The 20186-nt window shown below is 44.1% G+C and overlaps 1 protein-coding gene across 1 annotated transcript in view; it reads right to left on the bottom strand.

The window, feature by feature from the left end:
* LOC142587966 (uncharacterized) overlaps positions 1–20186 on the bottom strand; it is a 136703-nt gene that overhangs the window by 94155 nt on the left and 22362 nt on the right. The window contains exon 3 of the mRNA XM_075699402.1: positions 14252–14362. Within this exon, the coding sequence (XP_075555517.1) occupies positions 14252–14362 (111 nt within the window). The remainder of the gene's footprint in view (positions 1–14251; positions 14363–20186) is intronic.

Here is a 20186-nt window from a genome sequence, read left to right as displayed (position 1 = left end):
CACCCAATGAGTGCACACTTAGTGTACATAGCGTGTACGCACACATGCACATGCAAAGTGCAATTACCTGGTGAGTAAGCATACGTAATGCTTTGAGGAAACAGGACTAAGTAGATTCAGTCATGGAACAGTCATTTGACTTTCAGGCCCCGGTTTTGATGAAGGAAAAAGTCTGCTTTGCCGCAGGAACAAGCACTTTTGGCAGACTGTTCAACGTACATCTATATACCTGATATGGCCTCACATTAAACTAATATAGTCAATACACATATGGCAGAGCTGGCTTTGTGTGCATCCAACGAGGTGTTCTGGGTGAAAATTACCTAACTATACTCATGCACAACTTAATAGCAACAGTCAAATAAGGCAAAACACACCAGTGAATGTAAAAGTTTACTTATTTTGAGGCTTTTCCCTTCCGCGTCTGGGCAAACGCGAAACCATCAGACGTGGAAGCGACGTCGATTCAGCATCTGTTCCAAGCAACCAAAAGAACTCAAACGCTCACGGACTACTTGACGCAATAACCCATATGCAGAAGCTCCACCCCCATAGCTTTCTATTCATAGCCACAGAAGGTTGTCCACGAGGTTGTCCAGTTTCAATATACAGTCGACTCTCCTTACAAGAGACCCTGACAATCTGACAAAAAGTATCCGTTTTATCCGAAGTCCGTAATATCCGAAACGCCTCACGATGTCTAACAACTTTACTGCAAAGAGCGAGTGACGAACGTTCAAAGTAAAAAACAAACAAAGAAGTCGCAATTTCACCCGAAAGACGAAGCATCGATTGCAATAGCAAGTTAAACAAGATAAGCACGGCAGCAGCGAGTGAATTGACCTTCGTGCTGTCTCTCGCGTAAATGTGAAATAAACGCTGAAAGCACAGCGCATACGAAGCTACAGGCACTGGGCGCACTTTGCCCACATCACAGATCGCTTTGAATATGAGGTTTGCATGGGCGCGCACTTTGCTCACATCACAGGTCAGTTGCAAGATACAGCACCCACGCGGGCGCACACTTTGTCCACATCGCAGGTCGCTCTCAAGATATGGCACCAGCACGGCCGCACCGTAAGCAGACCCCGGCGGAGTAGAACCCCCTTGATCTCTCTCTACCCGTGCCTCACGTGCGAAAAGAGACGGTGCGGTTGCTCCCTTGAACGCACGATATTGAGCCGCGATCGTCAACTGTCCCGCACAAGAGCCCGTGTCAACACGGAAAAAGTCCGTTTTATACGCCCGATTCTGACAAAAATTGCAACTAATTTCGTCCACTGTAGCCAATAATCCGTTGCAGTACAGTCCGTTTAAAGCAAACTTCATTGCATTAATAAAATAGGTAGAGCAAACAAAGGTTGCAATATGGTCCGTTACATCCGAAAGTCTGTTGTACCCAGGATTCGTTGTAGCAAGTGTAGACTGTATAAAATAAAAGGCGGCAGTTTCGCCTAACAGGCGAAGCATTGATTGCAGCAGCAAATTATTAGAGAGCTATGCAAAGTTAGTCGTTTTACCAGGTGCATAAACTGCTGTAAACATTCACTTACTAACTAAATTAACAAGTACATTGTCATTTGCGCACAGGCAAACATGAAGACATCTCCCTCGATGACCGCGAACACTCAATGTCATAACGCTAGGATGATGGAGAACAGCGAGCGGATTTCACTTCGTGCTGCCTCTGACTTCAAAGCGAACTAAGAGCGCGTGAACACAGCGCACAAGAAGCTATCATTTATATCCGGTCAGCTAGCCTTCGAACCCAACGTAGATTGCCTCCAAGATAGGAAACGCATGGCTAAGCTAAGCCACCACAGCTCGAGTAGAAGAGGGGTGGCGCACTAACCTGTAACCCTCCTCCCAATTGTGCACGTGAAAAGACGGCGTGCATGCTCCCCACCTTCCTCTCTTGCAAGCGCATGAAGACACTGCTGCATAAAGCCACAATACTTCCAAGTCGCACCCTCGCAAGCTTCCGTTCGCACCTACAGCATACGGCCACAATGTTATCGCACTTGGACTTATGCAAAACATCACGGCAACAACAACAGCGAAAATTCACCTTGAATGTCCATATAATTGCTATCGCAATAAAGTGACTTTCCCTGCGCATGTGTCGTATAAATCCCTTTCTAACATTTAGACTTGCAATAGGCATTGCGAGTTTGGCACGCTTCAAGTGAGCAAGAAACATTTGCTGAAGTAGGACATGTCAATCCCACGCCCTAGGGACAAGCACGACTAAATTGAAGTTGCAGTGAAGACATCAACCGGTTTCTTCTGATATGCACAATCTCTCTTGCATAACTGTGCCATGGATCATGTGAAAGCTGATCAAATTATAACCACAGAATTAGCTCTTCCAATCATGCAGGGCTGCAAGGAAGGTCCCTACAATACTCATAAGCAAATTAGATGTCAGTGGTTGAGTACATGTATTACACAATATATTTAAAGTGGAACCGCCAACAACTATCATCAGACACTCTCCTTGCACAAGTCTGTGCCGTGTTGGTACAAGAAACACCAAACTGCAGCACTAACCGCAAAAACCAACTACTCCACAGCGGCAGTAAATTAAACATCCGCCAGAGAGAAATGAAGCTAAAGCATGAGAACTGTTAATGGAGAACCGATGGCATCAGCTATATTTTTGAAGCCACATCGTTCCTTTCCAGGATGATAATAACAGCGGCAGTGGCCTGCTTTAGGCTTTCTTTGAGCTGGTGCCTTTTCACATATGTACCCAATGTGGCCAATTCGCCACATTTATCAAGTTTATTTATAGTACAAAGGCGTCTTTTCCTGCAGTCTGTCCGACCCATGCGCTACAGTTTCACGCATCACGGTCTCGGTATACCGTGTTTGGGAACTCTCTTTAAGCCAAGCGACTACCTCAAGAAGTTGGCGTGTTGTTCAGTTCAGCACTCACCCCTGTCATCTTATCTTCGTCCGTATCTTCTTGGTGCTGCTGCCTTTTCAAATATGTACCAACACGACCAATTTGCCACATTAATCAAGTTTATGTTTCGTACAAAGGGCTCTTTCTCGTTGTGTAGTCTGTCCAACCCATGCGTTACCATTTCACATATTGCGGTCTCAGCATGCCATGTTCGGGAACTCTGTTTCTGTCTCTGGGCCAAGTGACAACATCAAGAAGTCAGCGTGTTGTTTGGTTCAGCGCTCATCCTTGTCTTGTTTCCGTCAGTGTTTTTTTTTGCACTGCTACCATTTCAAATATGTACCCCCCCCCCCCCAACACACACACACAATTCGCCACATTAATCAAGTTTGTTTCGTACAAAAGGCTCTTGTCATGTAGTCTGTCCAACCCATGCGCTGCCGTTCCATGCATTGCAGTCTCAGCATACCTTGCTTGGGAACTCTGTCTCTGGGCCAAGCGACCACCTCAAGAAGTCCGCGTGTTGTTCGGTTCAGTGCTCGTCCTTGTTGTCTTATCTCCGTCAGTGTCTTTGCTACCACTTTTTCAAATAGGTACCAAGGGTCCTATAACGGAAAACTATTCCAATATGTTTTTATTCCAAATCGGCCATTTGCCCTCCCTGAAAGATTAGAATGGTTCAGATCCAGCCCATATGACCGGGAGCCACACCCATATGGGCAGAGCCCGATCCATTTTGAGCCATCACGGAGGGCTAATGGCCGATTCGGAATATAAACGAATTGGAAGTTTTACGTTATACCGACCCAACACGCCCGATTTGCCACATTAATTAATCAAGTTTATTTCTAGTACAGAAGCCTCTTTCTTCTCCTGTAGTCTGTCTGACCCATGCGCTACCGTTTCACACATTGCAATCTCAGTATGCCGTGCTCGGGAACTCTCTTTCTGTATCTGGGCCAAGCGACTACCTCAATAAGTCAGCTTGTTGTTCGTTTCAGTGCTCATTCTTGTTGACTTGTCTCAATCTTTCTTGCGCTGCCGCCTTGTGAAATACAACCCTAAGATTCATCACATTAGACAGAGCAAGGACCCTATAATACAACAGCAGTATTACAAATGTATACCTGCAGTAACAGTATACAGCTCTTTAAAAAGTGCAGTACACTTGAAGGTTACTTCTTGGAAACAGATTCACTACAGTGGCTTTCAAGAGCATAAAAATTGCCAATAAGATGTTATAAGAAATTTTGCAAATTTTAGTTAATCATAGCATACATTGTAACTGTATAATTGAAGCTATCAACTGCTCAATGCCTGTTTGTTTATTGATAAAATTTAGCATTTAGGGAAAATGGTGATAAGTCTCTGTCCTAGTCACCCTCGTCATCCCTTTCTGCTTCAAGTCTACTCCATGTCAAATTGCAACCATTTCTGACTTCGCATGAAAGAAATTAGAATGCCTTAGTACATCACCACCACTTCACTAATGCAGCTATGCTTGCACTAGCCAGGTGCAACTTGTTGCAAAGGAAGAAGAGGGACAACCTAAGCAGATACAAACAAGACTAGGTCCTGGTCATCTCTGTGTTCTTTCTTCACTTCATCTATGCTCATTATAGCGTACCAGCAAAAGTAAATACACTATCGTCAGGCATGCACTGCAACAAGCAGTATCTGGCAGCACGAATGTTGAGAAATTGGCTGCACAGATGCACACACAAGAGAGGACAGCTGTAATGGCAAGCAGAGCCAGCAAAGTACCAGAACACACTTAGATGGTACAAGTACATAGTACAGTGAACTCTCACTTGAGTGAACTTCAAGGGACCCAAAGAAATAGTTCACTTAACTGAAAGTTCACTAAACTGAATTTACACTGGAATATCGAACAACATGGTGCACAGCAGACTTGGAGTCAAAAGTGTGAAATGCAATTTGTGGAGTTACGTACATCAATATAACGAAGTGCGTAACAGTTACGCTGCTGCCTATCTCATTTTGAAGAAGAAAAATAATCTGCAATTTTCGCTTGCACTGGTGCTCTTAAAGCGATAAGTAGTTACAAAGTTGACCAGAACGTCTATGTTTTCGTGTACTTCCTCTAGCACAGCCTGTTGCGGAGACACGAAGTCTCGCAACTTTTCAAGGCATTCTACAGTCTCAGCTAGAATTACAGGATTTGAATCTTCCTTTGGATCTTCCTCGTCGCACTCTTCTGCTTCGGGACGAACACTGGAGACAGTTTTCAGACCTGAAGGTTTAGCACAGATAACCAGCTCACTGTGACACTGCACATAGCCGCCGCTGGAGGAGCGATTAGGGGGCGGCAGGCATCGGCTACGTCAGTGCTGGAGAGCACAAAACATCGTTGAACTGACTTCAATAATGGACCCAGGTCTACTGACCAAGTTCGCTCAACTGAAATATTCGCTTTTTAGAAATTCGTTTAACTGAAATATTTTTACATTGAATGCATCGGAAAACTGCCGAGGATTTTCTAAGTTTGTTATTCTGAAATCAGCGTTAAACCGGCGTTCGTACAACTGATAGTTGACTGTACTCAGTATGTTACATGAACACAAATTCCAGTGACGTGCAATCCGTTTCAAAAAGCACTTTTTTATCATCAGTATCATGTTTCAGAAGGATGTGTGACAGCTGAAAGGGTGATGAGGGAAAACAAAAGCATGCATATAAGAGGTGACAAGTGGTGAGCACCACACGACAAATGAACATACACATTATTAAAGGGCAAATGAACAATGATGACTAGCAGGTGAATATCAGATCCCTTTGAGAGGAATTTGTGGCTGCATTCTTGACCTGCCACTGAGAATAGTACTGCCTTGAGCCATATGATACCGGAGAAAGCATGCATATCTCAAATAATTTAATAGAATATGCGATTTGGCAAATCATGGAAAAAGATGCAAAGCCACCACATGTAACACGCAACTCAGCATCCGATGATGATGATGATATGTGGTGTTTAATGGCGCAAGGGCCAGGTGTGGCCAAAGAGCGCCATGACAAGTGGTGATCTTGACGATGAATTATGGAGATGTGACTTGGCTGTAAAGTGACCTAAAAATAGTTGCTGTAAAGTGCATAAAATCTACGTGATATAAAATTATGGCGATGATTAATGACGAATACTATGAACATTAAAATCCATTGTAGGAGAATGATGCAAAATAGAAAATATATAAGACAGTAAAATTACTTGGGGCACTGCTGCCTCACCAGAGCCCTTGAAACACAAGGGCCTGGAGGCATGTGCTATACGAAAGAGCTATCACAGCAGCATCCTCTGAAGAGAGGACCCGCTATGAACATGTGGGGCTAACAACATGCAAGACAACATCTTTCAGAAAACTTAGAACTGCGTTGGTGTGAAATAAAGGTTCTGGACCGAGTAGCATTACGGGATGTAGGGGGATGTGCTGCCGGTATGCTAGAGAAAAATGCTTCCTTCTCTCAGATTCGGCTGCCCGACACTCCAGGAGGACGTGGAGGACGGTCAGCCTCTCCCCGCATCTACCGCAGGCTGGAGGATCATTTTCAGTGAGAAGAAAGTTATGTGTGCCAAACGTGTGTCCTATTCTGAGGCGACAGAATAGGACATCTGTTCGCCGTGATTTGGTTACGGAGGGCCAAGAACCTAACTGTGGCTTTATCACGTGCAGTTTATTATTTATTTCTGCGTCCCACATACGTTGCCAGTGGTTTCGCAGTTTTCTTCTTAAGAAAGGTTTCAGGTCTGTGACAGGGACCGAAGCAGTAGGACTAACTGCACACAATGAAATGGATGTGGCCATCTGGTCCGTTAGCACGTTTCCCTCAATGCCCCTATGTCCAGGCACCCAGCATATAATCACATGCTGGTTAGATACATATGCTTTACATAACACGGAAAAGAGTTCAATTAAAACAGGATTTTTGCGCTTACAGAACGATATCAAAGCCTTCACAACACTTAGGGAGTCCGTAAAAATAACTGATTTTTTGAGTTTTGTTTTCCTTATATGCTTCACGGCCGACAATATTGCGTAGGCCTCAGCCGTAAATATACTAGTTTCCGGATGCAGTACGTCGGATTCAGAGAAGAATGAACCGACGGCTGCATAGGACACCCCGTCGTGTGACTTCGATGCGTCTGTGTAGAACTCCGTACAGGAGTATTTGTGCTGGAGTTCCCGGAAATGCATTTGGATTTCAATCTCTGGAGCGTTTTTTGCAACTTCCATGAAAGATGTATCGCATTGTATCAACTGCCACTCCCAAGGAGGTAGCAGCTTGGCTGGATGCATTAGGCGAAGTTCGAGAAGTGGAACATGCATTTCATGACTAAGCTCCCTCACACGCAGCGAGAAAGGCTGTCCTACGGAAGGACGATTACGAAACAGTGTAGCATATGTCATGTCATTAATGGTGTTAAAACAGGGATGTTCAGGATTAGAGTGGACTTTCAAAAAATATGTTTGGCTGATGTATGTTCTCTGGATATGAAGTGACCACTCATTCGATTCTGCATATAAACTTTGTACGGGACTCGTTCTGAAAGCTCCTGTGGCTAAACGGATACCCAGATGGTGAACAGGGTCTAGCATCTTTAGCGCGCTCGAGGCGGCAGAGTTATATACCACGGCACCGTAATCTAATCGTGATCGGATTAGGCTCTTATAGAGATTCATTAGGCACTTCCTGTCACTACCCCACGTAGTCTGGGATAGGAGTTTCATTACGTTCATTGTTTTTAGACACTTTTCTTTAAGATGTTTAATGTGTGGGACGAAAGTGAGTCTATTGTCGAGTATAACACCTAGAAATTTGTGCTCTTTGTTTACAGGTACCTGTTGTCCACACATTTCTAAGCAGGGATCCGGAACCAGGCCTCTCTTCCTTGTAAACAAAACACAAGAACTCTTATGAGGATTGATTTTGAATCCATTTTTCTCTGCCCACCCTGACACCTTGTTCAAACCATGCTGTACCTGTTCTCGCATACTGCGAGGTTACAGGATTTGAAACCTATTTGAATGTCGTCCACATAGACGGAATATAAAATGGCCGGTGGTAAGGAAGCACGAAGTGTTGTCACCTTGACAATAAAGAGTGTGCAACTGAGCACGCCACCCTGGGGTACACCGGTTTCTTGTATAAAAGGACGCGACAGCACATTGCCTACTTTCACCCGGAAGGTACGATTGGACAAGTAGCTTTTTATTACGTTTAGCATATTACCATGAATGCCCATTTCTGACAAACCTCTCAAGATTCCGTAGCGCCACGTTGTGTCATACGCCTTTTCCATATCGAGAAATATTGATAAGAAGAACTGTTTATGTATAAAGGCGTCCCGGATATTTCCTTCAATACGTACAAGATGGTCGGTAGTGGAGCGCCCTTCTCGGAAGCCACACTGATAGGGATCAAGCATTTTGTTCTGTTCAAGGAAATGGATGAGTCGCCGATTTATCATTTTTTCAACTACCTTACACATGCAACTTGTGAGGGCTATCGGGCGGTAGCTTGCCACTGAGGAAGGATCTTTGCCTTGTTTTAAAACAGGGACCACAATGGCTTCTTTCCATGCGGTCGGGAGGTACCCTGCGTCCCAGATAGTGTTGAAAAGTTTAAGTAGTGTAACTTGCGTGTCATTGTGTAAGTTTTTCAGCATTTCATACATGATTCTATCAGATCCCGGTGCAGAGCTCTTGCATGCGCTCAAGGCAGCTCTCAACTCTGCAATACTAAAGGGGCGGTTGAACGGTTCATTCTGCCGACACGTTTTTATGAGTGGCTTGCATTCTTCTATTTGCTTATGTTTGAGAAAGGGTTTGGAATAATTGCTGGAACTTGACACGCTCTGAAAGTGCTCCCCAAGTGAGTCTGCTTGTTCAAGCAGGGTATCGCCTTGTGTGTTTACCAGGGGGAGTGAATAAGTTTGTCGTCCTTTTATCCTGTTAACCCTGTTCCAGACTTTCGCCTCATCTGTATAAGAGTTGATACCCGATAAAAACTTCTGCCAACTCTCTCTTCTGGCCTGTCGGCGCGTTCTCCTGGCTTGAGACTTTGCTTTTTTGAAGTTAATAAGATTCTCTGCAGTGGGAGAGGCGCGTAACGATCCCCACGCTTTGTTCTGTTTCCTACGGGCGATCGTACATTCGTTGTTCCACCACGGTACACGTCGTTTGCATGGCAAACCGCTTGCTTCGGATATGCATTTTGATGCGGCATCTATTATGAACGCTGTAAAATACTCCACAGCAGCATCAATTTCTAAAGAAGACATGTGATTCCAGGAGATACTAGTGAGAGTTCGGAATTTCTCCCAGTCGGCTGCATCGATCTTCCACCTAGGAGCCTGTGGTAGATATTCGTTTTCTTTATATGTTCTCAGCAGTATGGGGAAGTGGTCGCTCCCGTAAGGATTGTTTATAACTTCCCATTCGAGTTCAGACAGTATTGACGGGGAAACTACGCTAAGATCAATTGAGGAAAAGGTATTGTTTGCAAGAGAGTAATAGGTGGGTTCTTTCTTATTCAGCAGACACGCACCGGACGAAAAAAGGAATTGTTCAACGAGACGACCTCGCGCATCGATACGAGAGTCTCCCCACAAGCTGCTGTGTGCATTGAAATCACCCAGAACAACATAAGGTTCTGGCAATTGATCTATAAAGGACTGGAATTCATGTTTAGTTAATTTGTAATGTGGGGGTATGTAAACAGAGCTAATAGTGATGAGTTTGTTTAGGAGAACAGCTCGAACCGCCACTGCTTCAAGAGGCGTTTGTAGCTGTAAATGGTGACACGCAATGCTCTTATGTATGACAATGGCAACACCGCCCGATGATGCGACACCATCATCGCGATCTTTACGAAAGGTTATATACTGTCGGAGAAAGTTTGTGTGTTTTGATTTTAGGTGTGTTTCCTGTAAACACAGCACTTTTGGATTGTGTTGGTGGATGAGTGCTTGTACATCACCAAGGTTTCTCAGAAAACCTCTGATATTCCATTGTATGATTTGTGTATCCATATTTAATGTAAATTGCTGCTGTGTATACGGAAACAGAAATGACTAATTAGATTACAGGGCTCTTGCGAGGCCCTGTAACCGGGGTTTTGCCTTTTTTGGAGCGTTCGAGGGAGCCTCGCCGCTCCTTAGGCGCTTGGTGCGCCGTGGAGATAGGTGTTGTGTCCATTGCCTCTTGTGAGGCGCCGGACACGCGCTCTTGCAAGCGAGAAGTTTTTCGGGAGAGTCTCACCTCGGAAGGCGAGACCCCTGCGCCCACCAGCCCAGAGGTCGATGGGGCTCCCTGTGGAATTTGGCTGCGCCGGCTGTTGCCAGCGCTGGGGGGGGCCGGGGAGGTCGTGGCAGCCTCAGCTGCGCCTACCTTCGTGGCCGCTATCGGTCCTGCGGGATCGCTGCGTGTAGCGCAGGTTGCCGCAGATAACTCTTGTGTGGCCGGCAACCCAAGGGTAGCCTGGCCTGGTTGCTGGTTGGATGGAGCAGGCTTACCTACTTCCACCCTGGGGGCAGGAGCCAAAGGTACCTGCTCGCTGTACGCGGGCTGGGTACTTGTCAATGGCCGCTGCGACGCTGCCCCCCGACGCGCCCTATCAGCATAAGGTGTGCTGTGGAAAGGTGAGCACCGTTTACGAGCTTCCTTAAACGAAATGTTTTCCTTGACTTTAAGGGTGATTATATCTTTTTCTTTCTTCCAGTTCGGACAGGAGCGTGAGTAAGCTGCATGGTCACCACTGCAGTTCACACAGTGAGGTGTGCCACTGCAGTTGTCTGAGGGGTGGCCCTGGACTCCACACTTTGCACAAGTTATTTGACCACGGCAGCTCTGCGAGCCATGGCCGAACCTCTGACATTTGAAACATCGTCTAGGGTTGGGGATAAATGGTCGTACATTTAACCTGATGTATCCTGTTTCAATGGTGTCTGGCAGCACGCTGGATGAAAATGTTAGGATAAGATGTTTAGTGGGGATGTCCTTGTTGTCTCGTCTAATTATAATACGTTTTACGTCAGTAACATTTTGTTCTTTCCAGCCTTCCAGGAGTTCAGCTTCTGTCAAATCCTGAAGGTCTGCCTCTGAGACGACTCCGCGTGAGCTGTTCATTGATCGGTGTGGTGTAACAGAAACTGGAATGTTGCCAAAGGTCACCAGACTGTCTAGCTTTTCGTATTGATTTTTCTGTGGGATCTCAAGAAGAAGATCTCCACTTGCCATTTTCGTCACCTTGTAACCTGACCCTAAGGCTTCGGTCAAAGTTTTTGAAACTATGAATGGTGAAATGAGTCTGGCCTGTTTTGCAGCATTCTCACTATGTACAACATGGTATTTCGGGTAGTTCTCTTTGGTGCGGGTCAAATATGAATTTATGTCATCGGTGCGTCCCCTCTTCTGAGGGTGGCGATCAAGTAGGCGGGGAAATGCGGGTGTTCCCATAATTTGTTAGTTCGTTTTCGGCAGCAATGGCGGCCACCCACCACGGAGCCCAACATGGGGACGCTGCAGGCCTTAACGTGTAAGGCTGCAGGCACCAACCGTACATTGCCACTATAACCTAATATATTATACCCAAGGGAGGGCACATACACAAGGTTAACCCTAGCCGCCGTGAAGAAAGGAAGTAGATGGAAGAGAGAAGAAGACAGGAAAGATGTAAAAGTGGGAGAGAAAGTCGAAGATTGGAGAGGAGGACAGGAAAAGGCGACTGCCGATGTCCTCCAGGTGGGTCAGTCTGGAGGTGCCGTCTACGTGAAGCAGAGGCCAAAGAGGCGTGTTGCCTCCGCCGGGGGGCCTTAAAGGTCCGAACACCCGACATCGGCTCAACCCCCAGGATCCCCCTTTCCCCGGACACGGCTAAGCCGCGCACGGCTACACGCGGGAGGGTCCAACCCTCGTGTGCTCGGGTACGTGGTGTCGCAACACACCAAACGCCTGCTTGCGCAGACGCCTCTGCGGGGAACTCAGCATCCGATGACAGGGCAATGTAATCACCAACCACCACTTTATTACTTCATTCCATATACTTCTCGTGTGAAGTATTTTTGACAGCATATCTTTTATATGACCAAACACACATGCATACCTGCCAACTTGGGGACTCCGAAATTTCGCAGATATATCGAGCGGGGGGTACAATGGCAATGACAAAAAAATGCATATCACTCTATTTTTCCTGGGGCACAGCAACGTCACAAACTGGTCTGAATGGCTGCCAGTACAGTTGTCTTAGTGCTCGTACTGGGACCAGAGATGATGCATGATTGTGTGTATAATTAAGAAACATGTACTATGTCCTGTGACAGTGGCACCTTTCTACCTTTCCTCTATTAATAAGCTTCGCTGCATAAGACAGCTGCACTGCGGCAAAACTAAGTTGCGGGGACCACTTATTATTCAATGCATATTAGATCCTTGCCTCACGTGCACTCATCAACACATGCCACGATCTGAAGCGAACAGACTCTATAGACCTTTTCAACGAGAACACCCTGGGCATCGCCATCATGCCCTCTGGGCTATGGTAATTGAGCATGAAACCTCACATAAAAGCACTGCAGAATCTGACGCACGTGCCTTTTTACTCCCGCGCTACAATTCAGAGAGGAGGGTCTCGCTATCCCCGATGATAAGGTCTGAAATGAATTAGAATACCATATATACTCGTGTAAGGGCCACACTTTCTAGAATCTTGGCTGGGTGCGGCCCTTACAATAACCAGGCCACTAGAGGTTTGTACTGATAGCCCGCTAGAGGTTTGTACTGTATGGCAACTATAGCAGAGGGTAAGAGAGGTACAAATGACATAACGCTGCAGTAAACAAGCTCAGATGCCAGCCCATCGTCCCTGACCAGCACCGACTCGAACTGGGCTCCCTTCTCTGGAGGCAAAATGCCACCGATCTGACTGCAAACACTACGAACATAGCCTATACAACATGCTACACAAAAAATAATGGCATGGCAGCGCCAACATGAGTGGCGTCGATGGTAAAGCAGCCAGCGTCATCTAGTAGCACAAAACTAGCTCCGCTTTCTGGCAGGACATTATGAACTTTTTTCCAGAATTCTGGCCTCCAAGTGGGGGTGCCGCCCTTCACAAGTATATATAGTGTTCAGAGATGTGATCAGACATTGTTGTTCCTAGCACGAGTTCAGTTTCGCAGCGTGCGATTGGCCTACGCCATGCCAACATCGTCAGCCACAGCGCACAGCCATGTTTTTGGCGACGTCAAAATCACAACACGCTCCTGTGTTGAAACCAAGCAAGTCGTCTGCTAGGAGCAGAATGCAACAAGAGGTGTGCAGTTTGAGTATCATGCACTTGCTATGAGACTGTTTTCACATGGCAGGTCTGGTGGATTGGATTGGATCCAAACAGTGGCTGTGGCTATGGAATGGCATGTTCGGATCCAATCCAGTCTAATTCGAAAAAATAGCACTTTCAATGGGAGCTTCGGTTGTTGCATCGGCGTTGCTCGTCAGAAGCAGAGCAGTCGGAGGTGCGAAATGCGTCTGAAGAAATGGCAGAAAGCGAATTCCAGCATTGCTTTCATTTCTTGAAATGAACAGTGTGTTGGTTCTACAGCAATCTCGACCCCACAATCAGATGCCAGCGAGCCAGTGGAACGTTGTTGTTCCCTCTTAAAAAGTGCACAATTTTTTCGTCATATTTTTTTTTTCGCTGTGCACAATACTACGTAGCGACCATGCAGGAAAACTAATATTTATAAATTGTAGTAGTCATACATATTAATATTGAGAACATGCTTACGCTTACAAAAAAAATGTTTATATAAAAATTTTATTCATTAGAAGGCGAGAGACATTTCATTTAGTAGTATATTGCCTGCAAGCAGACAATATACTACGAGACAAACATTCAGGGAGTTCACTGCTTGCCAATTGGCTGCTCTCTCTGTCCCGTTCTCACAAATTTTGCAAATTGCCCACTTTGTGACTTTACAGCAACTGAATGAACACTGCTTCGAACAAACATCTCCAATCACACCTCTGGTTCACTATACTGTCTACATACAAATGGCAGATTTAAATCCAACTTTGGTTAGCTGCCTAGCGCATAATAGCAACTGCAATGCGCCTTTGTTGCATGTCAGGCACTTTTTTTTTTTTCTGCAATAGGATTGGCGCAATTTTTCTGGAGATTTCTGGCAGTTTCTGTAAAATCAGGAGGATGGGTCGGAACTCTGGAGTCTCTTGGACAAATCGGAAGAGTTGGTCACTACAAGTGAATAAGAATTGAGCTCAACACGCTTTCACACCACTACAATGAAATAACAGCAATTACCTTGTGCTCTTTTGCATCCTATGAACATCCAGAGGGTTATTTCCAAATAGGTACCCGTTGCGCTTAGCAACGGCTGCGTCAGCATCCAGTTCAAAAAAGTAGCGCACAAATCTGCAATGAACATAATGTGGCACCAAATGAAAACATCAAATGAAAAAATTCCTTTCTGAACAGTTTGACATTAACATTTTTGATAAGCCATTATATAAATTAATGGCTTTGTTTAGCCTGCAGTATTAAGGACTCACCAGTTTACCAAGGCATTAAGTTATAGTCTGAATTTGCATGAACTGCACTTAAAAGAACAAGCTTAAAACATATAAACTGAGACCAGGAAAGGTTTCAGTCTTGCTCAGCCGCAGGCAGTGTTTATCCCGTCAGAAGGTATTTGGGGGAATAAGAGAAATGTTTTGGTACCTGTATGAGCTTGCAGTTTCATACATCAGATGTCAAATTAACTGAGTTTGGTAGGATAAGTTATGATGTTCACAGAATTCCACTGGTTTGTTGAATTCTGACATTTTTTAACATGCTAAAACCACAATATTATTGAGGCACACCATTGTGGGACACTACAAATTAATTCGGTCACCTGGGGCTCTATAGTGCACCTAATCTAAGTTAACGAGCACTGTTAGATTTCCTCCCCATAGATACAAGGTCACTGTGTCTGGGATTGAACCCAGAAACTCAAGCTCAGCAGCATAATGCTATGGTCACTGTTTCAATATAGGGCATAATTTGCTGCATCCAAGTACTTTATACCTTGATTTAAGCACATTCCCTGTTCCACATTAATTAATAAGTGGAAAATGCCTACCTTTATAGGTACAGGTCAAAATGTATCCATGCAAGTTTGAAAAGTTTTAGTTTTAGACTGTTCTGAAGATACAAGCAGACAAGCAACAGTGCCTAATCCAGATCAGAGTTGTGGAGTGGCAAGTCATTGGAATGATTCCAGAATTTTCAACATCCGAGACAGAAGGATAGCACCTGTTGGGCAGATGGAGCCCAGTATTCCAGAATGGAGTTGGAATGGAATGGGCAGATAGTCCTGGAGCACCAAATATCCTTTTTAAGCTAGACTTCAACACCACTAAATTTATAAATTAGACTATACATCACCAATTTATTACGTTTCTCAATATTACTCCGTATCAGATCTTTGATTACTACCAATAGATGGCCACCTCAGCCACAATAATTATAAGCACACAGTATTCTACTTTTCTGAATACCCAGAAACCTTTCTGCATTACAATGTTGAAGTGTGTTTAAAGACAGCAGCTTTTAATTGTGACGAATGATTTAATCATAGCAAGAGCCTACTAAACATAAGACATGAGAATGGATGACAAAAATGAATGGTTGCACCCTGCGCGAGTCAATGGTGATTTGGAACCTGCACCATGTTCTTTTTTTTTAACACACAGTCAAGTACTGAAAGGACACGATAACAGGTGGTCAGAGTTGTGGTAGAAAAACTGGTGCCAGTTAATATGCCAGTAAATTTGAAACGAAAAAGATTGTCTTGCAAAAAATATCAATGTTTTGCTTTTATGTTAGTCATCAAAGTAACAGAATAAGCTAGGTGGATGGATGACAGACACAATGGTTAAGATTATTTTGTACTTTGCTTCAATTGAATAAAAATAGTTTCAGAAGGATTACTGATTTTTGGATATGGCAGATTTTATTCAGAAGGCAAACCTTGCTTGTATCACAGCGTGCGATGTTGTGTACAGCCAAACATGTGAGCAGCTAAAGCGAAGCTAACTTCTGCAGTCATGAGCAGTAGCTGTAGGCTATTAGACTTGCAAAATCGGTGTACAATGCTGCCTGAAATTAGCATCATGTTTGGCTGTGAAAAAGACATGCTTAATTCTAAATAGAAGAAAAACTGCGTAAATACCCCGAACTGAAAGTTTGCTTATGAAGACCTCAACTGTTATACAGCTTTTATTTTTTCATTGTTACTTTGATGAAGCCTAGAGGGCGACTAAGCCTTTCTTTTTTTTAACTTTTTTTTTCATGTAGGTGGAGCTTTGGAAGAATGGACCTCATGGTAGGCTACCTGCTCGCCTGTGACGCGGTCCATTTTTCCGAAACTGACATGTTTTGGAGATACTCATATTATCAGAACTGAATATACGATCACGTCACTTATTCGTGACTTCAAACGACACAGTGAACCCATGTACCTACTGTTAAAAACAATGGACATTCAAGAGATTACAGGCAACAACACACTGCAAAGATAAGTCAAAAACTGTTTGTTCTTGAGCAAAAATATAGTAGGCAACCTTATTTGAAATGTTCTTAAGACATCAAAAATATGTTTTTAGTTACTAGGCACCCACAAGGGCTCAAGTACTAAATAATTATAGAGAAAGTGCTTCTACTGGAATTGGAGAAATCAAATGAATTGACTCCCAGGAGTGGGAATTGTCAAACTCTCAGCATTCTGAGGAGTTAAAAGGGGTGGAATTACGGGAATATAAACTTTTCGGAATGAAGTGAGAAATGAATGGAAGGCTCCACTCTGCAACTCTGATGCTGACATCTCAAATGAGCTCCCCTTTCTGCAGCTCAGGATATGTAGCACTCATTGCAGTCAGTGAGGCATGTATGCTCATTTCGTTGCCCAAGTGCTGTCTATTGATAACTACTGCCTTGATATAGCTTACATCTGAGCATGCGGTGTCACACAGACGGGACTGCCTGAACAGTTTTCGCTTTGCCAGTTACCATGGCTTCCACAGCTTGCCTGCAGTCACCAGTCACATGCTCAACAGTAATAGGTGTATCTACAGAAAGGGCAAGGGGCCAATTGCACCCCCAGTCAGAAGTGGGAGGGCAAAGTAGGTCATTTGCCCCGCCACTTTTGAAAGCAGGCACTTTCGGCTGCGCTCTGTAAAGTTCAACAAAACTACAGCTGAAGCTAAATTTTCTTATTAGAGCGGCCACGTAAGTAATGCTCTTCTTTACTATGCATCCCCTGCTTGGACAGCGCGGATTGTCGTTTGTGCCTCCTCGGGACACCCTGTAGCAGATGACACGCGGGATTCGCCATACACATTTGCATTGCGGAGTATGCCTGGCGTTGGGCAGTTCCCGCCCTAACAAATTTCAGCTTGTACAACTTGCACCATGCCCACTTTTTTGGGACCACTATATCCGTATTTGAAAACACAATCAGCTTGCTATATTTCAACTGCGGGTGACGGCGAGGTGCGGATAAAGTATTATAATCAGCTGCGCCAAACAAGTGGTGTGCCTTTCGGCATGACATCATTGGATTATCAAATGCTGGAACTATTTAATCTTTGTCCAGAGATAGCCTACACAGTGTTGCTTATCACCATCAAAAATTTAATCAAACATCTTACCAGAATAACTGTAGAATTTTATTGGGTAATCACGACTTACTGCAGATGTGCGCATTAAAATGACCTTGGTCGAACGTGCAGAGCCATTTCAATACCAATAGAACGCAGACGAATTTTTTTCTAAAGGCATGTGTCACTTCCGACTTTGATGATTTCATTTTCAGGTGGTTTATAAATAAGAGCTACACTATCACTTGTTTCCCAGCACGGGCAAAAACAGCAGATATTTCGTATTTTGAAAAAATGAGGGCCACTTTTTGGTCACGTGCACTGAAAATTTGCACCATGTGGGTTGCGTGCATGCTCTGAAAAGTTACTGAAGTCGCTTTCTCCCAATTTCAAGGTGAAAGCCTTAAGTGGCTCCTACCCCCGATGGTCTAGAAAAATGCAGCATACAGTACAGGTCATATGAGCTCGCTTCGCACAGACACAAGCTCATGTGTTCATTGTTGTCTTCTTCTACAGCTGGCTCCGATGCCGCTCATCATGCGAGAAAAAAAGGGGGGGGGGGGGGAGGCAAACTTAAGACAGTTAATTCAGGCACTCGAACCCATGACCTTAAGTAGTAGCCAAACCCTCAAGCTTATGTGGAAGTCAAACCCACGACCTTTAGTGATAGGGCAAAGTTAATTAGGGCAGTAATTTATTATAAAGTTAATTAACTAACTCGAACTCATGAATTTTGGTGTTAATTAGGGTAAAGTTAATACATGGCCAATTAAGGCATCACCAATTAAGGAACTCAGACGCACGACCTTTGGTGGGAGAAAACAAGTAAAAACACATTCCAATGAGAATGTCGCGTAATTTAATGAATGTCTGCTGAGGACGCAGACTTTCACCTTCACCCTCTTTGGCATGTGCTAAAGTGATTCAATTTTTCATGCGTCATACACGGCATTTAATTGCCCCTCCCCCCCATCCCCCCTCCCTATACGCTCGGTAAGACAAGTGGGGCATGTTTATATTTATTCAAAGTACAAAGCAATGTTCTGAGTGACCAGCGATATATATTTATACAGTGTAGGTTCATTACAGCCTTTGTAGAAAGTTACTCATTGAGGCGTTCCAGGGCGTTGTACTGCCGCTAATTGAAATAGTTCCTCACTTTTCCATGTGTTTTCATGCATCAAACGAGATTTGTGGTTTGTTTTCCCCTGTCTCCTCAGTAAGCTAAACAAGGACGTGTTTATATCTGGGGAATATTAGGGTCATGGTATGGCCATTGTCTAGGAAATGTTTCAGATGGGTGGGTTAAATGTGCATTTTCCAGTAGAATACATATGCAAGTGGTCCCTAGCGTTGTTAGACTGTTTTAGGAGCGGTGTAAAACTTAGGCGGTTGCACTGGCATAACTACAACTAGAACTGAGATCAACTTTTGTGAGCATCAGGAGAACAATACACCAAGTTAACGTACAATGGTAATGCAAGATCAAACACAGCGTTAAAAAATTTTTAAGGGCTCGAAAGTATCGTGCTGCTATTAGCTAGGTTTCCCAATGACCGAAGAGAACTCTGTGTTTGTTATTTTATAATTTGAAGAAATATGCAGCATTTTAGGCGCAATGCGACATGTATTTTTTACGTTTCTGGCGTATTTAGAAGAGCTAGGAAGAATTATTCAGCCCTCATATTTTTTCTTCTTTTTCATGCGTTATATATGTTTCACCTGGTGTCCTCACTGAACTAATGGAGGCAGCTTCGTTATGTCTGCTGACTGCAAGGACAAGTTAATTGGTGACGTGTAGGTGAAGTTCAATATAGATGGGTAACTGGGGCTTTCGCAATAAATTATGTATGCAAGAACTTCAGAGTGTTTAAGCATGTCTAACGAGTGGGGGGAATTGAGCCCACTGCCGTAGCAGAACTATGAAAGCCACCAAGGCCAAATTTAGCGAAACTTGGTGGTACGCTATGGAAACTTTCTCTGTGAAGCTAAATGCTGTTGGATCAAACATAGCCTTTGTAAAGAAATCTTGTTGAAGAGTCAGAGCGTCTGATGTGGCCACTATCACCTATGCTTCCAGTTTCCCGACATAGCTGTAGGTTACAACAGGTTTATATTTTGAGTAAAGGTAATCCACAAAAAGGGAGACTTTAAAGAATTGAAAAAGTATAGGCCCATTAGCTTACTCCCAGTATAATATAAAATATTAACCAAGATAATCTCCAATAGAATAAAGGCAACACTGCACTTTAGTCAACCAAGGGAACGGGCTGGCTTCAGGATGGAATACTCTACAATGGATCACATCCATGTCATTAATCAGGTTATCGAGAAATCCGCAGAGTACAATAAGCCTCTCTATATGGCTTTCATAGATTATAAAAAGGCATTTGATTCAGTAAAGATACTTGCAGTCATAGAGGCATTACATAATCAAGAAATACAGACCGCTTACGTAAATACCGCTTACATAAATACAGTAGAATCTTGTTACAACAAACTTCGTGGAACCGCCGAATTTAATTCCTTAATTTGAATTATCGTAGTACTGAAAAACCAATATTTGCATGTCAGTAATGTAACACCAACAACGAAAA

Source organism: Dermacentor variabilis, chromosome 1, assembly GCF_050947875.1.
Source record: "Dermacentor variabilis isolate Ectoservices chromosome 1, ASM5094787v1, whole genome shotgun sequence".
NCBI classification, from domain to species: Eukaryota; Metazoa; Arthropoda; class Arachnida; order Ixodida; family Ixodidae; genus Dermacentor; species Dermacentor variabilis.
Note: the sequence above shows the minus strand (reverse complement) of the source record. Positions and strands in the feature narration are given on the sequence as shown.